Below are 23,383 nucleotides of genomic sequence, written 5' to 3'. Positions count from 1 at the left end.
GTACACGGGCTTTTAATGAAGCACCACGAAAGTCTTCGGGGTTTAGGTCAAACGGATAGTAACGATATGTGTATGTATGTGAAAGGTAAGTAATAGTAGAAAGACTATATAGTATATACGATATGTTGTGTATAGGATAAGGATTTATATGTAAATACATATTTTGTATCAAGCAGGTAAAACTTACCAACATTGTTATGAGTGTTAGGATATGTTTTTGTCCTGAATAAAATTAGGTAAGATTTATATTATGTGTTCTGACGTATTATTTTGTATCAAAAATATGTGTTTACATAATACAATAATTGTATACATACAATTGTAAAAAAACTTATTTATATGAATAAACAAAACTAAATAATAGGACTACTGTGCGATAAAATCGATATAATCAAATAAATAATTATATAATTAAATATATTTTTCATAGTGATTTTAACCCGATAAAAACTATCAGGTTTAGTATTGAGGTATTATTGCACAATTTTTATAAGAACAATAATATTTTGTACTTTTTGATGAAAATATTACTAACTTTTAATACATTCTTTATTTTTATAATGTTTAAGCTACTAAGAAATATTTAATAAATTTATAATATTTTTTTAATACAAAAAAAAAAAAAATTCTTGATGCATATATTTATACATTTTAAGCTTGAAAAAAACACTATTAATATACATATTATATACAGTGGTGATATGAAAGAATTATCTAAAGTTTGATGTTGGGATAGGTTGGCGATATGCGGGGGTGTGATTTATTATATACATCGAACGGCAATATAGTGAACACGCGAATTTTTCTATAGTCACATGCGTTTACTCGCCTCCAAATATGCACACTCCTTCCCATCAAAACCCCCAACGATATACCCACCCGCGTCGATCTCTTGAAATATTATTTTTGTATACCTAAACACGATAAAAATCGTTCAACCATGTATTGAGCTTACGAATGGAATTTAGTTTTCATGATTTTTATATAATACGATATGAATATAAATGTGTATATTATATTATATAACGAAAATTCATATAAAATATATACATATATAAGTATATGTATGTATGTATATATATATATATATATATATAATATATATATATATATATATTTATATAATATATATATATATATTTATTTATCACATACGACAGTAAAAGGTTAAGTTGAATGTACATAAAATATAATTTTTTTAAAATATCAATATAACAAAACATGTGAAACGATACTTTTTTTTGGCAGAGACTTCAACTAAATGAATCTCCCAATTACAAAAGACGTCGTTTAGTAATGTAAAACGTCCATTGCGAATGTGTCGATAAATAAAAAACGAAAGAATCTCATTATATTGTTACTTTTTTCATGCAATCTAATGGTGGTTGACAATGTCACACACATTGTTCTTGTAATTTATATGCGTAGATATCTCGAACCAATTGTACATAATATATAAATATAGTATACTGATATACAATCAATATAATCCTTATTTGCTTTAAAAAATAATACTTAACTGTTAAAAAGATTTAATGATATAAGAAATTTTTATTATTATTGTTTTATATTTTTATTTTTATTTTTGCAAATTTACAAGTTGTATTCCTAATTTCTATCGTAAAATATTATATTGATTTGTTTTTACTACTACAAGTTTAAATTAAAATATTTTTATACGCGTTCGAAAAAATTCCGCATTCGTTTTAATCTCGTTTACAATACTAGTATTCTTAATAAATGTTATTAACTACTAATAAAAGGAAATGGTATAAAAGAAATTGTTTTATAGGTTTTTTCTGATACTAAATATTCGTATAAATGTAAAGAAAAATCATTAAAAGTTTAAACGATCATTTTTCTGATGTCAAAAATCAATGATATTTCAATTTGCTTTTTTTTTAAGTATAAAAATATAATAGATTATAATACACTTACTTGTATCAAAAAAAAAAAAAAAATGAAAAACATAATTAAATGTATAAAAATGAAATTAATAATATAACAATAAATAATAAAATAAAGATATAAATGAATTTAGTGAATTATTCCAAATTCCAATACATTCCAAAATGTTTCGAATTTCATATTATTTGCAGCAGAAATTTATAAAAACAATTTAATAACTCTATGTTCATTGTTCATACGAGTATTATCAAGTATTTGGAATTTACTAAATTCCACACAGGTTTTAGGGTTGAATTCCTTCAATAGGAAGGAATATTTATCAAATTTAATGGGATCATAAAATATATTACCCATTGAAAATGTTTTAATTTATAAGTATCTAAAAAATAAAACTAAGAACGAATAATATAGTGTAGTTATTTAGTTTTCTGTACTCATTACATATAATAATCTTAATAAATTGACAAAATAATTGGTATAAATATTGTAAAGTTTAAACTGATTTTTTAGAGCAAAGATTTGAATTAATGTTTAATTTATTGTTGTCTTGAGTTCTTAAAAACTCAATCGTCCGTTTGGTTAAAATACATTATAACAGTAAATTATTAAATTTAATTATTAAAAATAAATGATCAAAAAAAATTTTTTAATGTTTTGTTGCATTTTTAGTCTCTACGGATACTTTATCAACGAATAGGAAAATTACTATACCAAGGTCATGTTATACTGATACTATTTCATGTAAAATATTAATTAAATAATTACATCATAATATGATGTTTAAAAATGCAAATTTATCTAATTGTATATTGTATAATTATCAAGTCTGAACGTCAAATAATATAATGCATATATATGAGAATTTTACAACGACAAATTATGATAATATAGTTCATCTAGCTGTATAGGTGGCAAAAATACAAATTAAAATAACTATTAAGATACTTAGATTAGTTGCAATTCGTGCTCATTTCGAATAATTTCATAAAATGTATTCCATTTTAGTATGTTATGTACTAAAATTATATATAAATGCGTTGTCTTAAAAGCATGATTATATTCATTAATAATTATATTATTTACAACATAAGTACAAAATAGAATTGCTTATTTCGGCTTTATTCAAAATGTGTTTTTGGTAATTTAATTTTTCCATAAAAAAGAAAAGACGTTATTTAAAAAAAAAAATAAAAATCAAGAAATAAGTCACAAAATAAATACCATTTAACGTTAGTTAAATGTATCTGCATTAGTTCTTGTTGTGAAGTGTTAACTGAAGACAATTTTATTGCTGTAAATTTAACAGTCTTTCCTATGAACCTAACTTACTAAGTTTACACTAACGATGTTGTTAGATGTTTCAAATTATTTCAACACAGTTGCAACCAATCAAAGCTCATTTAACTAACACAATGTACTTCAGCATAAACCTTTTCTTTAATCGGACGCTATAAGAGGTTTATTATAAAAAAAAAAAAACTTTCAAAAATAATATAGATATTTTATATATTGTCTCATTTTAATAATAACGACTACCATATGTCAAAACAACAAAAACTATATAAAAAGAATATATTTCAATGGAATTTTGACGAAACACGTCGACCGATGATTGTCTGCAGCTGCAGTTTGAGGGTGAGTATGTTGTTTATTTTTTGATATTTTTATTTGGGCATGCAGAAGGAGATGATTTATAATATGATATGGATTATTCGGAAATAATAAAGAAAACTTACAAAAAACAAAAGATAAATATAATACGAGACGAAAACTGTTTTTTGAGTAAATCCACATACACTCGAACGCGCGTACAAAGTGTTTGGAGTTTGGACGTGATAAAACACTACTACAAATGGTTGGCAATAGGTTTTTATGAACAAGCCATCAACGTCAAAATGAAAATAGGACAGAAGGACATTGACGACAATAATGGAGGGGACGTGTACCATAGCTGCTGACGTCGCCGCCCCCGCCACCCGTACTAAGGACGAAATGGGACGTTTTCCTAAAACTAGTGTTTTGCGGTAGAAACGTGCCGAGGGGAAGTGTACGAGGGGCGAGAGTTAAGGGCGGTGTCGGCGGTGCGCAGTTAGGATAAAAAAAGAGAAGGCTCGAGGCCATAGATATAATATAAATTGCACGTGGTTGACGACGATGAAACGGTGTTGGAACAAAGATTGCACCGTGGGGCCGTAAGCGACGGCGGCAGCAAAAGCCCGTTGGGAATCTGTCGGAAACTATAAAGAATCCGTTGTCACAACTAACAGCCATTTTTTATAATATATATTAATTTTTTTCTACTATTTTTAATATAGTATATTTTTCTTATTCTTATTTTTTATTTGTTTACTTAAAAGCTATGACCCGAATTATTCACATCAACCATCGTAGACATTATACACATTATAAACGAAATTTACGAAAAATAACTAAAATGAAAATATTAACTGTAATTAATAATCGTCATACTCTAATCGTTTTGAAATGATACAGAATATACTGCAATGAAAATGGGACATAATAATATAATTATAAACATGCATATATTTTTATATATTATAAAAAATCATCTAGCTAATTATAGCACTCGAAAACTATTAGAATTTAGAAAAAAAATGTGTGTCAAAAATTATCTTTTTCTTGCCATTATTTTATATTACAGTATAAATTATAATGGTTTAGAAGAATATTAATTAGTTACGCCTTTTTATTAAAAAAATTTAAAGACTTAAAAATCTTTATCATTAGGTACAACAAAAGTATGTGTTAAGTGAACATAAATAACATAGAATTGCTTGATGGAAGAAGCTACTCAATGATGCCACAACCTTTAAATTATAAATAAATAGCAACAAATATTTTGTAAGCAATTTTTTTTTTTTTTTTTTAAATATCAATAAACAAATTTAAATTATTTTGAGTTGATTTTAAACGTATTAGTATAATATTATGCAATATTATTTATTGATTAAGTATTAGAATACACACATTTTAAAATAATGTATTTTAAGATCTTTCATATAATCTTTTAAAAGAATCAAAAATATTTAGTTCTCAAAGTATTTTTTAATTATTAAAAAAAAAAAAAAAACAATGATAATATAAGTCTGTTACTTCAAATGTCATTGTTAAAGTTAATCATTGTTCTCTCATTGTTTCGAAATATTGTTGATTAAGAAAAAGGATGGATTTAACTCTTTGCGTGTAAATCCAATTCTATTTCCTCGAGAGTACTTCTTTTTTTTTTTTTTTTAATACTAATACAGTTACTTTAGCAAATAATGGTACGTTTATGTATATTACACCTGGAGGGGCAAACGTCATTAAAAATGTAAACATATAAACAAAAAACTTTGCACATACTTGAAATAGTAAATTACTAACTTTATTATAGTAATAATAAATATATGTAAGTAAATATTTATTAATCTTTATAAGTTTTATTCAGAGATTGTAATTATAAGTTGTTTAGATATAAAATATATAAAATATATTATAAATTGAGGATAATTTTACACTATTTTATAATAATAATATCTGATTGTTAAAGTTACGTAAGACTTAAATAGTCAAATAACTATTTCGAGAACTTAACGAATTCTTTTGGTTAATGCCTAATTAAAATTTCACGATGTTTATCAAATCTTTAAATTAACAAACAAAAAAAACAAAACTAGTCGAATAACATAATGAAATTAATGAATTTTCTTGTAATGAGTAACCAAATATGTGATATTTAATTTCCAGGGCATACATAATTTCATGCATAATTACTTTATAGTTAGTCACAGAAAAAAAAATTAAAAACAAATATTTATAAAAATAAAAGGGGAGATGAGGTACTTCAGAAGTAGGTAAAAAAAAACAACACGAACGGAATATTCGAGTTTCGTGTTCCATTTGCTTAATTACTTGGATGTAATTTTATTAATGATTTTTTTCAAACTAGCTCCAATCCTTTACATCATATGGATTTTTTCATTATTGGTTGGATTTATTTTATTTTTCAGACGTTTTAAACTAAATAGGTAAAAATATGTGCAGTCGGTCAAGGGTCAAGCATATGTTTTGTACACGTACGTTTCCCCGCCGCCAACATAATTCAACTGGGCACCACCTTCATCATTATCTACCATCACCTCCACAAGTAATTCCTCCATATGGATATTATATAAAATTTTATGGTCACACTGTCCGTTACGTAATTGTAATAACAAAAAGTTTTTAGTATTGTTTCAATGAAAAGCAAAACAACAATAAAATCCGGTGAAATTCCACGCAAAGTATGCGAATTAATGACACCGTCTGTGTAATATTATAAAACCATTTTGCCGAGAGTCGTATTTAGTATTATACTATTATGTTGAGCTTTGAAGGGAAAAGTTTTAAGTGAGCAAAACGAACTGTTTTGACTAATCCGATAATTGCGCGTGACCCCGAAAAAGTGGGAAATAGGATACAAAACCTGAAGCAATATTTTATTCCATAACAATAATAATATTTTTGTTAAACCAATTATCATATATATATTTTATAATTTGCCAATCTTTTACGTCAATTTAATGGAAAACCAAAATATATTATGTATGTGATTGTCGTAAAAATTAACTAACTATACAGACTGAAAATATATTTTGATATTTTGGTGTTCTAAATTATTTTGAGTATTGAGTGGAAAATCATGCACCACTGGTGTATTCGTCATAATGATTAGTTAAACGAAAAAAAAAAGCACTGAGCATTATTATACTGTTATGAATTTAATTAATGTATTTAAGTAATGAAATGCATACAACAATCCTTCACTAGTATATTTATAAAATTATCCAATGATTAATGATTTTCAACAAAGATATGAAACAAAAAAATAAAAATAAAAATAAAAACACACAAAAACGAGAAATCATTTTATTTTAAAATAGAATATAAAATGTATTTAATAATCAATAAGTTTTAAATTTTTAATAAATTTCCCAAGGCTCAAATGACCAAATGGTAAATTATAATCAAAAATTTTATAAATACGATATAGATGGCTTATGTTATTACATAGTTAAAATCATATAAATGTAATTAAAGTATAAGTTAAAACAACTATTGGCTCGTAGTCTTAAAAACTACTTATAGAATATTTTAATTATATCAGTTTTATTGTCAGTAGTTGGTTTTATTACAAATTTGTTTTCTTCTTGAAAAAGCCTTAAAGTCTCAAATCTAATTTTTGAGGTTATATCACGGCATACACCAATTAATATTATACTATTCTTAATCGACTTGATCAAAGAAGAAACTTTGTCAAAACAAATATTTTAATTACCTACACTAGAAATAAACTAAAATAGCGTTATATAAACGACTTATTACAATTCCAAAAATTTTAAGTGTTAACTCTATTATAAATTTGATTTATAAATATTAGGCAACACTTGAAACCTGAGTATATGTTGTATTCAATAATTTGAAATTTTTTCTAAAAAATTGTTATGATTAAATTTTAAAATTAATTATTCAAATCTAGTGCTGATAAATAAATTTATTATGAAAAATATTTTTAACATGAAATTTAAAGCAAGTAAAGAGTTAACTGATATTGTGTGCGATAAGGATAACCAGTAAACAACTTTTTAAATTTTAAGAAAATAATGTTTACATCAGTAGGAGTAGTTTAATATTGTAATTTACATAAAAAATATTTAATCGATGTATTTTTTTTTTTATTATTAATTGAGGAATCTGAAATTATTATTTGATACGTACCTATAATATTATTTTTGTTAATAACTGTAATCGTTTGAAAGTGATATTTTTCTAAATATCTATATATATAAATTTGAATATAAAAATTTTTTTTTAAATTTAAAATCCAAACGCATTATTGTAATATTTTATACTATGAAATTAATTAGTATTCATAAGGTTAGTCATCTAAAAGTGATATGTAAAACTAATTAATCCTTAATATAATATAACCGTAATCCCTGTACCAATACGGTTTATAATTTATATAGTTATTTCACAACTATTTTAGGTTTGCATGTTTTAGTTGAAAACTAAACAAGCAATGAGAGTGTTAAATAATTACATCGGTATTAAAATTAATTAATTAAGAGGATTCCACTTAACTGTTTTTTGAACAAAATATACCGAGTAAACACGTTTGAACGTGCATATTTGAGTTGAACATCAACAATAATTTAAAAAATATATTTATATTTACTATAAGTCTCTTTAATCTATTAAGTCTATTTTAAATCCTTTGGCAATGAGTGGAGTAATAATTACGCATTTACATACATCTGTCACATAACGCCTAAGATCAAAAATATTGCTTAGCAAAATATTTGTAAACCATACGTTAACTTAAGAAAGTTTCAACAAACAAACATAAGTTTTATATCAATAATAATTTTAAAAACATAATTTATTTTAAACCAAATTTAGATTCTTAAAACCACAATTATAATTTATTATTCTTAAAAAAAAATAAATATATTTGAAATTTAGAAAAAAAGAATAAAGAAATAAGTAACCATCATTCAACTCAGTAATAAATGTTGAGTAAATTATGTATCGTTGTGAAGTAAGTCACTATAATGTATGTGTTAAATTACAAAAAAATATTCTAAGTAGAGACGATTTGTCAACCTATGTTACAATATTACAAAATATATTTTATAATATATTTAAAATACTATAAAGTAATTTTTTCACTATACATTTTAAGCATATCGATCAATTAAAATAATATTGATTGATATTTATAAAAAAAAATTTGAATTTTAAATGCTCATACATAGCTCGAAAAAAAATCAACATACTTAGAAAGATCTAACATGTGTGGGAAATAATTGTAATAACATTTTTCATAAATTTCAAGTATTTATGAATTTTTATTTTTGTTTACGATAAAATATCAAAAATTAATTGAGCAGAAATAGTTATTTACGGGTAAATTATCCTATGTCGTAAAAAATGTAACTTCAAAACACTCATAAAAAATTAATGTGACTTTCTAGTAAACTATTTTTTTGTTTTATTATAGAAAAAAATTTGTATGAGCATCTTAAATTTAATATTCAATTCAGATATTAAATAAAAAAATGTTTATGAATTCCTAACATTAAATAATATGAAAATTTTTATGATTTTGACTAAAATGTTTATCAATAATTAATATTATAACTATATATTTCTAATGTTTTTCAATTGGTGAATAAATAACTTAAAAAGTACTATATATTAAATTGTTATAGACATTTTCAAAAAAATACTGAAAAAAATTGAAAATAATCATAAAAATATAAAAATATCTATAATTAGCTCAAAAGAGATTCAAACTAATTTGTAAATGTTATCAATGATAACATATATTATTTCGTAAAAATGTTATGTATCTATGAATATTATGAAAATAACTGGAATTTTTTACTCTCCTCCACCTTCTACTATTTATTATAAAAAATTATAAATAATCATATCATTCTAAAATCAATATATTTATGGCTTCACTCAAAATCTAAAATAACGTGGATAGGTTTAGCGATTAAAAATTAAAAAGTAAAGCAAAAATAGCAAAATTATTGATAAAATAAATAAAGGTATTGCAATATTGATAAAAATAAAATGTATACTTGACATTTATAGAAACGAACAAGACTTCAAGTTTTCGATAACATTCTATCTAGGGTAGCTATCAATATTTAAAATGTATGTCACATAGCATGTTGGTACATTATTTGCGTGTCACAAATATAAATCAATAATAGGTATTAACATATTAACAATACCTATACTATCAGATATTTTTAAAATATCATACTTATTTTTACTGTAAACATAAATTAAATAACAATCTGATGATAAGTACAAAAAAAACTTATTTTATAGTATAAATAAATAAAATAAAAGTTATGGGTTTTTTCTAAAATTATAAGTAATATTATAAAGCAATAAAAAAAAAAAATAAGGACGATCATTAAATGATTCTAAATGATTAGAAATTTATATTATGTTTATAGGTTTATTTATATAAATATTTTGAAAAAATTCCAAATTTCTAAATTATTCAATTTTTTTTTTTTTTTAAATAAAATACAAAATCTAAGATATATTTTGTCAGAAACTAATTTTATGTATAAATATTCCAATTATCCGTCGATTCCTCCTCTCACAGTTATTTTGTAAATTATAAATTAGATTCAATTTGGTATCAAAAACCACTTTAAATAATTTTTAGGATATATCATATTTTTTTAAATATATATATATATATATATATATATATAAGAAAACTACACATCATTGTAAAATTTATACATTCATTGAATCACTTAGAATCTATAACATATTAATAAATTATTAAATTTATATTAATAAATTAATATTTAGTGTTTAGATATTATATTTATAAATTATGATAAGTAGGTATATATATTTATTAAAAAAAACCTACTACCGAAATATTTCATTATTAATTTTCTTGTAAACGTTAAAATTATGTTGCCTTCTAAATTATTGTTGTCAGTATTCATTTTTTATGTTTTATTAAAAATTTAAAAAATAAGATTAAACATTAAAAAACTGCTTGATCGTTAAAAAGCATGATTATTATTATTTAAACACAGATTAACATAACGAAATCTTAATACCTACGTTGAAAGATAAAAATGATCTAACGTTTAATTCAAAGAAAAGGTGGTGTTACAGTGTATACAATTGGTAATAATTTACTTATTCGTCTGCAATGAGCGTGTATATAATTAATGATTATATTCATCATGAGCATGTCGTAATCGATAAACAAAAAGTAATTTTACAAAATGATTGCAGGGAACGTACATGAGTCCTAAACACAAAATTGAAAACGTTACCAGTATAAAAGTATAATTTAAATGTATATACATACAGATATATAAAAATATATAGATACAATAGTAAGTGTACTGCAGGTATCAGATAGCCCTGCCACTATCAACGGGCGTGCAAAAATGTGAAACGAGGTTTATGTAGAATAATTTCATTTATTCCACACTCAAACAGTGTGAGAACATTATTCGTGTGTATTTTATGTACATCCTGTAAACATCAGAATGTACGCAAGAATATTTAGGAAGGTATAACAAAAATTTTTCCGTTTATTGTTGTTGTTATTATTAATATTTTTCCAAACAACAGAGAGAGAGAAACGTCATCGTCGAATCGAGATGGGTAGGAAAAATATTCGTTAGTCAGACCGTTTCCCGACAATCCGACAACCAGCCCCTTTCTACGCCCGTCCCTTGTTTCGGTTGCACATAAAAAAATAAAAAAAAAATTGGCGAGTATATATAAACACGCAATATCTCGGTCTCATTTGCGTGTGACACGCCATAAAAATACGAACAATAATAATAGTAATAAAACGAGTTGTAATCGTCTGTACCTACTGTTTTTCCGGGACTCATAGCAATATTACCCCAAATAATGGGGCCGAGTTTTCCGGATCTTTTTTTAAGGATATGCCAACGCATACATAACATAAGAACGAGAAAATTATGGGGGATTTCCCCGGAGTATTGTTTTTTGGAAGCTTCAAGTGTATCATCACATCCCCCCTCCCCCCAACCACGATATAATTTTAAAATTTAACTTTTTTTCTTAGCTCGTTCCGAAAAAACCTGCCATCTTGATTCTTAACCACTTACCCTACCATTTCAACCGAAAAAAACTCTGTATTCTCACTGGTTAACTACAAATCAGCCACAGTAGAACGAATATTTTATTATTCTCTAGTAACGAATGATGGTATGAAAGAGGATAAAATTAAAATACCGTTTTTCCCCGGGAGACCCTAGTTCTGACGCCTAGAGTTCAATCTTTTTACATATTCGTCTACAGAAATTAAATTGAAATATTCATCTAGAAAACATATGACTCACACATATTGAAATATTATATAATATGTATCTAAAATGACACAAAAACACTGTATAGCCAAGAAATATATTTATAATATTTTCAAAACCGATTAAATTATTTCTACTAAATATTGATTTGCGACGTAGACAAATATTTTCCTGCAAAAGCTTTTAGTCCGAGTTATTGAAAACACTACTCTGCGGGCAGCGAAGTGAACTAAAAAGTTTAAAGAAGAAATAGGCGGATGGTTTCAAATAATGACATGTGTAAGTTAATGGTATTAAAATGTAGTCTACTGTAAAATCTGTTAACTGGGATAATTGGAAAAGAAAATTAATGTTAGTATAATAATTAAGATATACAATAGGCTACAGAAATTATAAATACAAAATAATACATTTTTATTTTTTTATGTAAAATATTGAGTACCTATTCAAAATATGGTGAGTTTAATTCCAACTTAATTATAAGTAATTGGCTGCATAAAACGCGTAAATACCTTTTGCTTCCTTTATTCTTTTTTACACAGTTTGAACTATAATGACTATCGAGTAATTTTCTACACGTGATTTTTTTTTTTTTTTTTGCTAGTCACGTATCGGAATGTAGGTTCGTTTTCTAAGATGGCCCGGACTTCCGAGTAAACTATTAACAGTGTAACTAAAATAATATATAGTTTTCAAGAGGAATTCTAAGGAATTTAGACCACAAACAGAGCTCAGCTGCAGTGGCACTAGCGATGTTCTAATGAAACCGCAGCTGGTTGGCATGGTGAAATGACTGCCAACGAGAATTAATGAAGATTGACGGATGGCATTCGGACTCAGGACATTCATTAGTGTCTGTTAAGATTTATAATCTAGTAAAAAATTGATGTTTCTGCTTTTGTAAGTACGCGATTTCAATTTGGGTGATTGTGTTTATAAATTATAAAACTATGTCTGAAACAATTTTATTCAAAATTCCTTAAAACATACGTAACATTGATTTAATTTAATAGAAAACCATTGAACATAATAATTGATAAATAAACAAGTTCTTGTTTAAATTTATAAATCCACTGAATTTATAAAAATATTATTTTTTTATTTTAAAAACCATCATGCAATGAAAACTTTTTTATAAAATGAAAAAGTTATTGTCCGGTAACGGAACTCTATAAATAACTAATTTAATTAGAAATCTAATCATATATTATTATTCTATGTTATCAGAGTTATTATAATATAAACAATATTATAAATAATATAATACAATTTTGCTAAATCAATTATTTTACGTAGGTATAGACTATACCTATGTGCAATACTCACGAGTAATTATTCATTTTAGATGAACAAATCTAGTAATGTTTTAAACAAACTAACGTTTGAAATGGATTCTCTAAATTTCAATTTAGATGTTTGACGACTAATATTCCGCAGATACATACAATAGGTTACGTGTATACTGTTAATAATTGTAATATCAATACACCTAACATTAATTAAGTACTGTTTTAAACTAATAATTTTCAATCAAAATTTCAATAAATAATTATAAATATAGCCTTTTGAAATTTAACAAACTTAGATCTTTGTCTCAAAAAAAAAAAAAAAAAAATATTATGTTTCTGTTGTATAAATTATTTTTACTAAGTAATATATCTGTTATATTAAATATAAAAATCAAAAATATCGTTTGATAAATACTTATCATAATTTATTTGTATTTACTAATGTTTTAAATATTGAAACTGGAAAAAAAAAACTATTATTTAAACATTATATACACATCAATCATCATAGTATAACGTTTATATAATTTTACAGTAAACGCCAATATCAATTATTTAATTATCAGCATGCTTCACATTCAGGTAAGTAATAAGTTTAAAATTTTATTTCATAAATAAATTTACAAAATACTTAAGTGAGAACTAATGAAACTTAAACTTATTTACTTAAGGTTTATTTCACAAGAAAATAATTTTTTTGTTTTATTGTTACCTATAGTTTATCGTCAAATTAAGTTCTATTTACAAATTTGGATTTCGTGTTATTTAATGTACGTAGTCAAAATTGATATTAGATATTATTACTTATTACTACGTCGTACTGATTTATAGTTATTAGGATTGCCTAATATGTGGTCTAAAATATGATATATTATAGTTATTAACAATGTACACGATATTTTCAAGTGTATGGTCGATTATTGAATTGTCTAAGACATTAGGTCAGTTTCATAAATACAATTTCAATATCCGAATATAGTGCAAATATTAATATTATACAGAATGATCCTTTTGTTATAATTTTATTTTTTACGAAATATTCGCGCATGTGCAATATAAACATTAAACTATCTAAAATCTAAATTACATGAACATTGTACATATTATAAAAACAAAATGGTTATTTTCATTAAAATATGAATTTTGAAAATTAAAACTTTAATACTTCCGTCTAAAACGCTGCAAAAGCATTGTGATGATAAAACACTGCGTAAAACCATTTAATAGTTAATTATTTCAATAAACAACTTAATGATGATTAATTGTATATTATATTTTTTAGTACAACATTTTTAATTTTATAATATAAAAAATATTTTATTTAACATATTTAAACTATCATTTATACAAGTATTATAGATGACCGTGGAGGAATGCTAATTTGCTTACTGAGATGTACACAAGAAAATTAACCCTTTATAAATGATTCTAAATCACTCCTTGTGATTTTAAGACATATTTCTCGATAAATTGTCGATGGTTTCTTAACCATCTAGTCCCAAGTGTTATGTATAAATTTATCTATTTTTTACATTTGTTTTATTGTATTTCTGTCACATAGAATTAAGCTATTTTTTTAAACATATACTGAAACGAAATAGTTTCAGACATTTAATATTAAATATTAAAAAAATTTCAAACGTTTCCCTGCAGTAAAATTTATAAATATGCACTTAACCACATGTATACAGTATATACCCAGTACGTTACACCATCGAAGTACGTGAATTCTACAACACGACATTTTTTGCAAATCGTTGCGCAATTTCTGTTTTTGTTTTTTCCTTGATGTGTAGAATATAATTTATTTTACCTGCAACGTACTGCATCCAATACGCATATAAATTATATAAATGTAAATGTACTACTTACACGGTGAAGTGGTATACGAAACATTTCCACCCGGATGGCCTTTCTAAAAAATTGTACACCTTTCCCTGGAACGTCGCTCCAGCCCGGCGGTGTTCCTTGCACATGTAGCGGTTTTCCCATGACGATCCCGCCCTCTCGGTAGCAACCAGCGTTCTCGGGTCCACGACACCTTATCAAAACATATGAAAAGTTTAATGTTAAGAACCAACGTTTCGTGCTGTACGTAATTTGTGTCGATTTCGGGTCACTAAAATAAAAACATCACAACAATAGCGTTATTGCTATACCTACAGCTAACATAATATTATGTGTTAAGTACATTTCTATCGCCTCTACATCAGCATTATAATTATAATCTACTGGCCATTAAATTACATATACAGCATATAGAGATAATATAATAATAAAATGCTAGGCGGTTACACGTGCCTAAATTATGGTCACCTGCACATATTGAACCACAGACAGTAAGCTTGTGCTATTATATAATTATACTCACATTATGCGCGCAACAATCTTGTTAATAGTATATTATACTTGAATATATAACATACATACACGCTATTTTATCTTAGTAGTTAATATATATAAATATATTAATATATTACTTGTTTAGTAAATATATCTTTAAATATCAATTATTAATAATTATAATTTATTTTATGTATAAAAGTTCAATAAACAATTAAGAAATTCAATACTCTAATTTTCGAGTTTTCAATAAAGTATAGATGTATGTGTCAATTCAATTTCTTTGAACAATTTAACTTCACTAGTTTTTCATATAAACTTGAAAGATATTAAAACACCTTAATGTATAAATTACTATTAACAGAAAAAAAGCATTTGGTAAATTACATTTTTTCTTTTAAATATTCTTAAAAGATGTTAGAAATAGAATTTTAACAAGATCGCATGGTTAAACTGTAAACGTGAGCATGAGAATCAATAAATATTAATGGAGTGATATATTTATGGTGATGATAATAAACATAAGCATAGTATAATATGTGCAAAGAATTATTCAAAATTATAATAATATAGAATATAGTATTATATAGTAAGCTCATACAACTAGTTATATGCTCTGGTAGCTACTACACGTAACAGTACCTATATGTTATAATTACCGTTTATAGCGTGATAGCGGGATATAGAAATGAGAGTATGACACATATGGAGTGATTCATTTAACGTAAGACACTCATTAGCTATTTTAAAAGCTATTTCAATTTTTGAAAATATTTTTTTTAAATCGTTAAATATTTTTTTTTTTTTTTTTTAGTTATCACTTCTTAAGTTTTTTTAGTTTTTTATAATATAAAAATTATAACATACATTTTTAATTTAATATTCTAAAACAGACTAATAATTGTAGTATTTCTCTCTATAAGTATCAAATCCATTAAAGATTTCAAGTCCATTAATTATAAGTATTTTAAATTTAAACGAGTGGAATAGAGAACCATAATTTTGAAGTGTTCTTTTGATCATTTCACCCTACTTATCTAAACTTAACTTTAAATACACGTCTCATAGACTATTTTTCCTGAATTCGATTTTTATACGTTGGAATATTTTAAATTTATTCTAGAAAAGAATTGTTTTTAACAATTTAAAATGACGTATAAAAAATATTTCTAAAAATGTAATAGTTTTTGAAATAACAAGTGCCTTTTGTTAAATGGATCACACGGTGTAATTTATACATGGTGTGTGTGTATATATATAAATATGTATACATGTTATGAATATGAATAATGTATACCTATAGGTATATATCATAATTCATGACGTTTTGTTGGCTATTTCATAAAAGCATTATTAAAGATGAATAAAACTTTTACTGGATTAAGTGTGATTTTAAAGTTATACACACAATATACTCGTATAATAATAATTTGTAATTTACTTTACCATAATCGAAAAATGCGCATACGAACTGTGTTATAGAAATACAAAAACAATAAACAATTATTGAAATTTCAGTGAACTCTGAAAGGAATACCGTACACGTGTACTGTATATGTCGTAGCCACTTGATGAAATTGATTTTTTCATGAAAAGATGACCATTTCATGAAATGGAAACAGATTTTTTACACTTCGTGAAGTTCGAAAATATTTCACAATATGGTCACTTTTTCATGAAATGGTCACACTAATTTAAACAATTTTCAAAGTTTGTTAAAATTCAAATTTATTTCTTCCTAAAAAAATCAATAACTTTACCTAATTCAAAGTTTTAAACTCTGAAATTGTTTTTAATAACTTATTTATAAAATATATCTTGGAATTTAAAAAAAAAGAGTTTTTACATTTGTTGATTGGTCAAATAGACGAGTTACACTATGTATTATAAGAAAACAAATAAATAAACTTAGTAGGTATAATGTATATGTAGGTACTTACGTTAATTTAGCGTCAGTAATTTCCATAATTATCGACTCGATTTTTTCAGATGTATATGGCTTTTTACCAGGCTTATCCAAATAATATTTATCCATTTTTTGGTAAAACTCAGTTTTTTCATTAAAGTTAACCATTTTTAATATACTACGTAGAGATAGAATACAGTAGATAATTGTAATAGAATACGATCGAATGATCCACACAGCAATTACTAAAAACTTGAGCATCAAAGTATAACTAAAATACTGGTATGACATTATCCTATTATGACTTTTATCAAAACCAATAAAATATTATCTACACATTTCGGATAGTCCGGTAATTTCAGTATAATAGTCGTATAGAATATAGATAGTATTTGTTTTATTTTATATGGACACGTGTCACGTATACCTACCTAGTTAACGGATATAATCAAACTTTACGTATTCTTCAGATAAAAATAACTTACATTTATGTTTATTAAAGCTTGTACATTTACGTGTGTTATAAATATTGTATTTCAATTTTCAGTACACAAAGTGAACGACCACATTGTGAAAAAAATTACACGATGTTAAATTAGTGTGACCATTTCATGAAAAAGTGACCATATTGTGAAATATTTTCGAACTTCACGAAGTGTAAAAAATCTGTTTCCATTTCATGAAATGGTCATCTTTTCATGAAAAGATCAATTTCATAAAGTGGCTACGACATATATACTGTACAGCAACCCAGTGGACATACTCAGATATCTCAAACCAATGAGAAAATTGATTGTGGCTTACAATATACTCGAGACCACCGACGAAACCTATCGATTTATCTTTATTTTACTTGTATAAAAATAACGTTTGATGATAATATATTTTTTACATAAAGTGTAACATAACAACATAAAACGCTATTCATTTGAAATATTATTTTTATTGGAATACTGCTAGAACATTTTTTTTTATTCTGTGCAAGTATGGGTATGGAGTAAACATAACAATTAAATAAAGTATAAACATTATCGAATTAACATAACAATAGTTTATATTGTCTTGATATATGTACATTAAAAAAAAACTGCTTTCTCGTAACATTTGAACATTCTATGAACAAAAAGAAAGAAAGTAATGTAAAGATTATTGTAAGATATTGTTTATGACCATATATAGACAAATTAATGTCTTACTATGTTTTTTTTCACACATATTACCTCCTCCAACATATGAAAATATAAGTACTTTCTATTATCCAACTCTTGCCCAAAACATTAAGACTTATATAACTATTTAAATACTAAATGAAAATTAGCTTTTCAACTTTCAAAATATATGCATAAAGTAGCTACAATGTAAAAAAGTTGGTTATCTCAAAATAAAAATGATAACAATATATTTTTTTTAATATATATATATTAAGCTCAAACAAATTAAAAAATAATTGCTTTTTTTGCTAATCGTTGCTCTCTCACAGTAAAAATGTTCCAATAAAAAAAAAATTTTAAAATTTACTTAAAAAAATTTGATGACTACCTAGCCAAATACTTGTGAGACACCCAATAATACGCGAATTTCTAAACATACTCATAGTCAGTATGTATACTGAACAATGTGCAAATTTATTAGATAAAACAGCGAATCATATATAATTTCCTGATAATATGCATAGATTTGCAGAAAACGATGTATTGTGTAAAGCTTATGGTAATATTGCCCGTGCTTATGTAAATCAAAACATTCAAAATCGCATGTTCTGTTAGATTACAATTATCATGGATGAGTAGATAAAAGGAAATTAATTTATTTGTTATCCATATTCAATTAATTAGAATTATAACGTTCTACCGATTTTATAATATGTATCGTTTTCCCATACATATTACATATATGAACGAGCGTAATACGCAAACTATAACGTTTTATTCTCAAAGTAATTACATTTTTTAAATTATCTTCATGGTGGTATTATATTTTAACGTGCGTGTTTTTTATTCCTAAAACAAATTAACTAACCTGCAATGGATATTAAGTATAATATTATAATTTAATATTAAAACCGAACGTTTTCCGGTTAAACAATAATAGATTTTATTTAAATAGAGGTTGTGTATGTATTGGAATGCGGCCAGTGTAATGCGAAAATTATTTATTGACATTGATTTATCTGTCATAAGTAATTAATACTTAGAAAACCTACTACAAGACTAACCTAGTATAATGCACATACATACATCAAATAGTGTATATTATAATTCTAACACACGCACCTTTCAAACTAATTTGCACAAATTCGCTGATAACGATTTATATAGCTTAGGTAATATTTTATACTTATACAGTTATATATAATAACAAATATAATTTTATATAATAGGATTTCGTTTGATTTAATTTACATTTCTGTCTCAGATCTTCGATAGAAATGCAAATACATTCTTTTTTACCAATTATGGTCGTCGTGATACTCGGTAACTAAAGCAATTTCAATACGTGATAATAATAATAATTATGCATTACATAACATACTCACAAAAAATGATATTGAATTAATGAAATATCGTGCAAAAATCAATAATATGCACATATATATTGCGTAAACAAGTACAATACGATTTAGCGTATAGAATAAATCCTCATTCTTCCGGCCTAGACGATGACGACCAACAATATACGTGTGTAACAGGAAATTGAAAGGTCCACGAGGATAAACGAGGTGCATTTCATTTAGAACTGATCGATTTCTCTACCCTCATATCTGCCTTTTAACGTGGTAGGCGGCATTGAAGTTAAAAATGCCCTGTTTTGACGGCCACACTATCGGTATATTTGTTCTTTTTTTGCGCAAATATTGAAAAAAAGATGTTTATATACTCAGGGCGCTTTGATCCGGTATTTTGTCAATAGATACGTAAGTAAAGACCGAGAATAATAACTCTGCGTAAAGAATTAAATTAAATAGTTTTATTATATATATGGTACAACGTAGGCATGTGAAAAAAACATTTGTAACATACGAACTACGGTTACCATAATATACCACGTCAGTAAAATCAACAATATTATTTTTCCTATAGGTAGCTTATGAAATTATTGAAAATATATTACCAATTAAAAGTTGAATTTAAAATAGATTTCTATTTATGAAAGTGCCAGAATAATTATAAAGTATTCTTAGAAAAAGATAGAAGAAAAACTATTTCTATACAACAACAATGCGTTCCAAGCTTCACTAAGAACCCCAAGTATACATAAGACCTATAACTATTGTTTGTCACCGCGAACCACGCCATCTAATGAAAATTTTTAGCAATCTAAACTTTTGAAGTTTTCCGGTAGATTGCACTTTCAATTCACAAATAAAAGTTTTTGCCGTAATATTATTTTCAGGAATCAAATGGACTCATTGTTAGTTCGATAATACTAGATAATTACAACAATAATAATATTCAAGAGTGAATTATATAAAAACTCATTAAAAAGATAATAATAATTCCATAGGTTATATAAAAATAATAGAAAACTATTTTTAAATCCAAAGGTTTTTTTATAATAATACGCAGAGATTAATAAATTATTACAATTTGAAAAACGAAAATATATTTTGAATAGATTTGTATTTAAAGTATTAATTTATTAAAGAATAGTTGCAGATATAATTAGGTCCATTTATTTTAATTTTACTATATTTAATTGAATCACGTATAAGCATTGTTAGATACTTAATTTCATTATTTGTCTATTTAAATAAAAAATATAATTTTTTTTTTTAACTATATTTAACGTAAATCAAAAAGTTTACTTCTGTTTTTATTTATAATAAATTGAATATTGAATTTTCAATATGGTTTCAACATATTTTATTCAATAAAATATTGTTTTCTTGGAACATATATTTTATTATATTGAAAAAAATCGTATCTTTATGTTTAAAATAAAAAGTTATTTGATTAAAATTACCTCGAACCAATATCATAGATTTAGGTAAACGACTCGAACATATAAATATAAGTATTTATGTGAAGAAAATATTTATATTTTTGAATTTAAGATAAATAAAATTTAACACATAAAATGTGTATGTGTAATAGTGTAACACATTTAATAGAAAAGATACATATATATATTATATTCGAATTGACAAAAAAAAACACAGGTATAGTATTTAATACTAAAACAATATTTTTACCATTTATATTTAAAAAGTGGTGAAGGATTTAATAAATGTATTGCTTTTTTAAAATTAAATTTATTCTATGTAATAATTTATAATGAATTTAATCAAAAATTAGATCTTTTTTTTATTAATAATTTTACATCAATATATCGTTTTTTTAATCAAATTGATGTTTGGTCAATTATACTGAAGGTACCATCTGGTTGAATAATTTAGTAAATTTACATGTCTGTGTATTTTTCAATATACACTAACATGTTGATGTCACCACTCAAAATAAGTATTTATTTGTCTGTATATTAATTTTGAGATTATACCTACGATTATAATTTATGTTCAAGATATATAGCGATATTCTATGGATTAGAAATTGAACGTATCTAAGAAACAACGTAAGCAAGTAAAAATTTAAATAAACGAAGGAAATGTTTATAATGATAGTTAAGTACAACTAAATGTAAGGTAGTAACACGCAACTATGTGTATTTATTAAAATGGATAAGTACTGCACATTATTATGTTTTCACCTAACCTTAATGTACGACCAACCGAATTCATGCGCCAGAAGACAATGCGTAATTTGACCGTATTGCGAAATCAACTACACTCACTAATACGGTTTACGTGTTGCATAAAATCATCCGACAAAATGACCCGGCTTGAATCGAACAACTTCTTCAAAGAATTTATTTTGGGAACGCGATCACGGATCCAGTTCGACCACATGGTCAAAAATGTCTAGACGTCGGATTTCCCGTTTAATTGGTCAAAATCTTACAAGTGTATAATAATATAATATATCAAATATAAGGACGGTATCATCTTTATTGCTGTTTTTTTTTTTTATAGACCATGAAACCTCATGAATTTCGTCGATTTGCGACGACCACGAACGGGATATTAATTAATCACTGTCTATACTCAGGTATTAAAGTTTAAACGTCGGTTTCAATAACGGACAAATATTATGTTATCGTATGTTATCGTGTGTTATACAATATTAAGTGTACTTATACATATCTAAGTAGTGCTTCCGAATTGTATGCTAAAAATAAGTGTCCGAATTGCATTTCACGACATGAACATTGCGGGCTAAATAATATCATATCATATTAATAAATAACCAATTCAAAAATACTTGTTAAGTAATATAATGTTATGAATCATATTTACATTACACTTTTATTTATTTATTATGATTTTTTATATTACATTTAAAATACAATTTATAATTAATAACTTACTCTAATAGTTGTTAATATCATTAATATGTGAAATATGGAAGGAAAATGTAGAATATAACTTTAACTCTATTTAAATGCTACTGTTTAAAATAATAATAAATTTAGCAATAATTACAAGGTATATATATATATATATATCGTGTTTTTTTTGTACTCATATTTTTTAAGCTGTTTAGACAATAGTTAGCAAATATAAAATAGTAGTAAAGTAAAACTTAAAAAACATGAAAAATTATAACAAATATGTTTTGTTTTTAGAAAACTTGAATCTATATAATAATCTTTTAATTTTTTTTAAGGGAGTGTGTACAATAAATATATGAATTTAGTTTATTATATCATTATTTCCATTATTAGAGACAACCTATATGATGGCAAATTATTCTATAGATGGCAATCGAACTATATGGGTACATGTTAAATATATAATTTTTTTTATTTTATTTGTTCCTATTAATTCACATGCAATCAACAAACTCATAACTTTGTTAAAGCACAATGAACGTGGTAAGTGCTACCTGAAATGCACAGATATAACTCTATGACTACGTTGAATATTTCTTGAAATCCCTCACTTCCAAGGCTGTGATTTTAAAAGGGCAATGGGTTCAGCCAGTAGACGTTTATAA

At 24.9% G+C, this 23,383-nt stretch overlaps 1 protein-coding gene across 4 annotated transcripts in view; it reads right to left on the bottom strand.

The window, feature by feature from the left end:
• Positions 1-23,383, bottom strand: part of LOC112596539 (potassium voltage-gated channel subfamily KQT member 1) — a 246,064-nt gene that overhangs the window by 127,542 nt on the left and 95,139 nt on the right. For 3 of the 4 annotated variants that reach the window (XM_025342278.1, XM_025342294.1, XM_025342287.1), the window contains one exon: positions 14,954-15,122. In XM_025342278.1, the coding sequence (XP_025198063.1) occupies positions 14,954-15,122 (169 nt within the window). Of the gene's footprint in view, positions 1-14,953; positions 15,123-17,364; positions 17,648-23,383 lie in introns of those variants that run through there. The other variant, XM_025342304.1, reaches the window with a different exon arrangement.

This window comes from Melanaphis sacchari, unplaced genomic scaffold (genome assembly GCF_002803265.2).
Source record: "Melanaphis sacchari strain LSU unplaced genomic scaffold, SCAv2.0 Contig0_pilon_pilon, whole genome shotgun sequence".
In the NCBI taxonomy this organism is placed as follows: Eukaryota; Metazoa; Arthropoda; class Insecta; order Hemiptera; family Aphididae; genus Melanaphis; species Melanaphis sacchari.
Note: the sequence above shows the minus strand (reverse complement) of the source record. Positions and strands in the feature narration are given on the sequence as shown.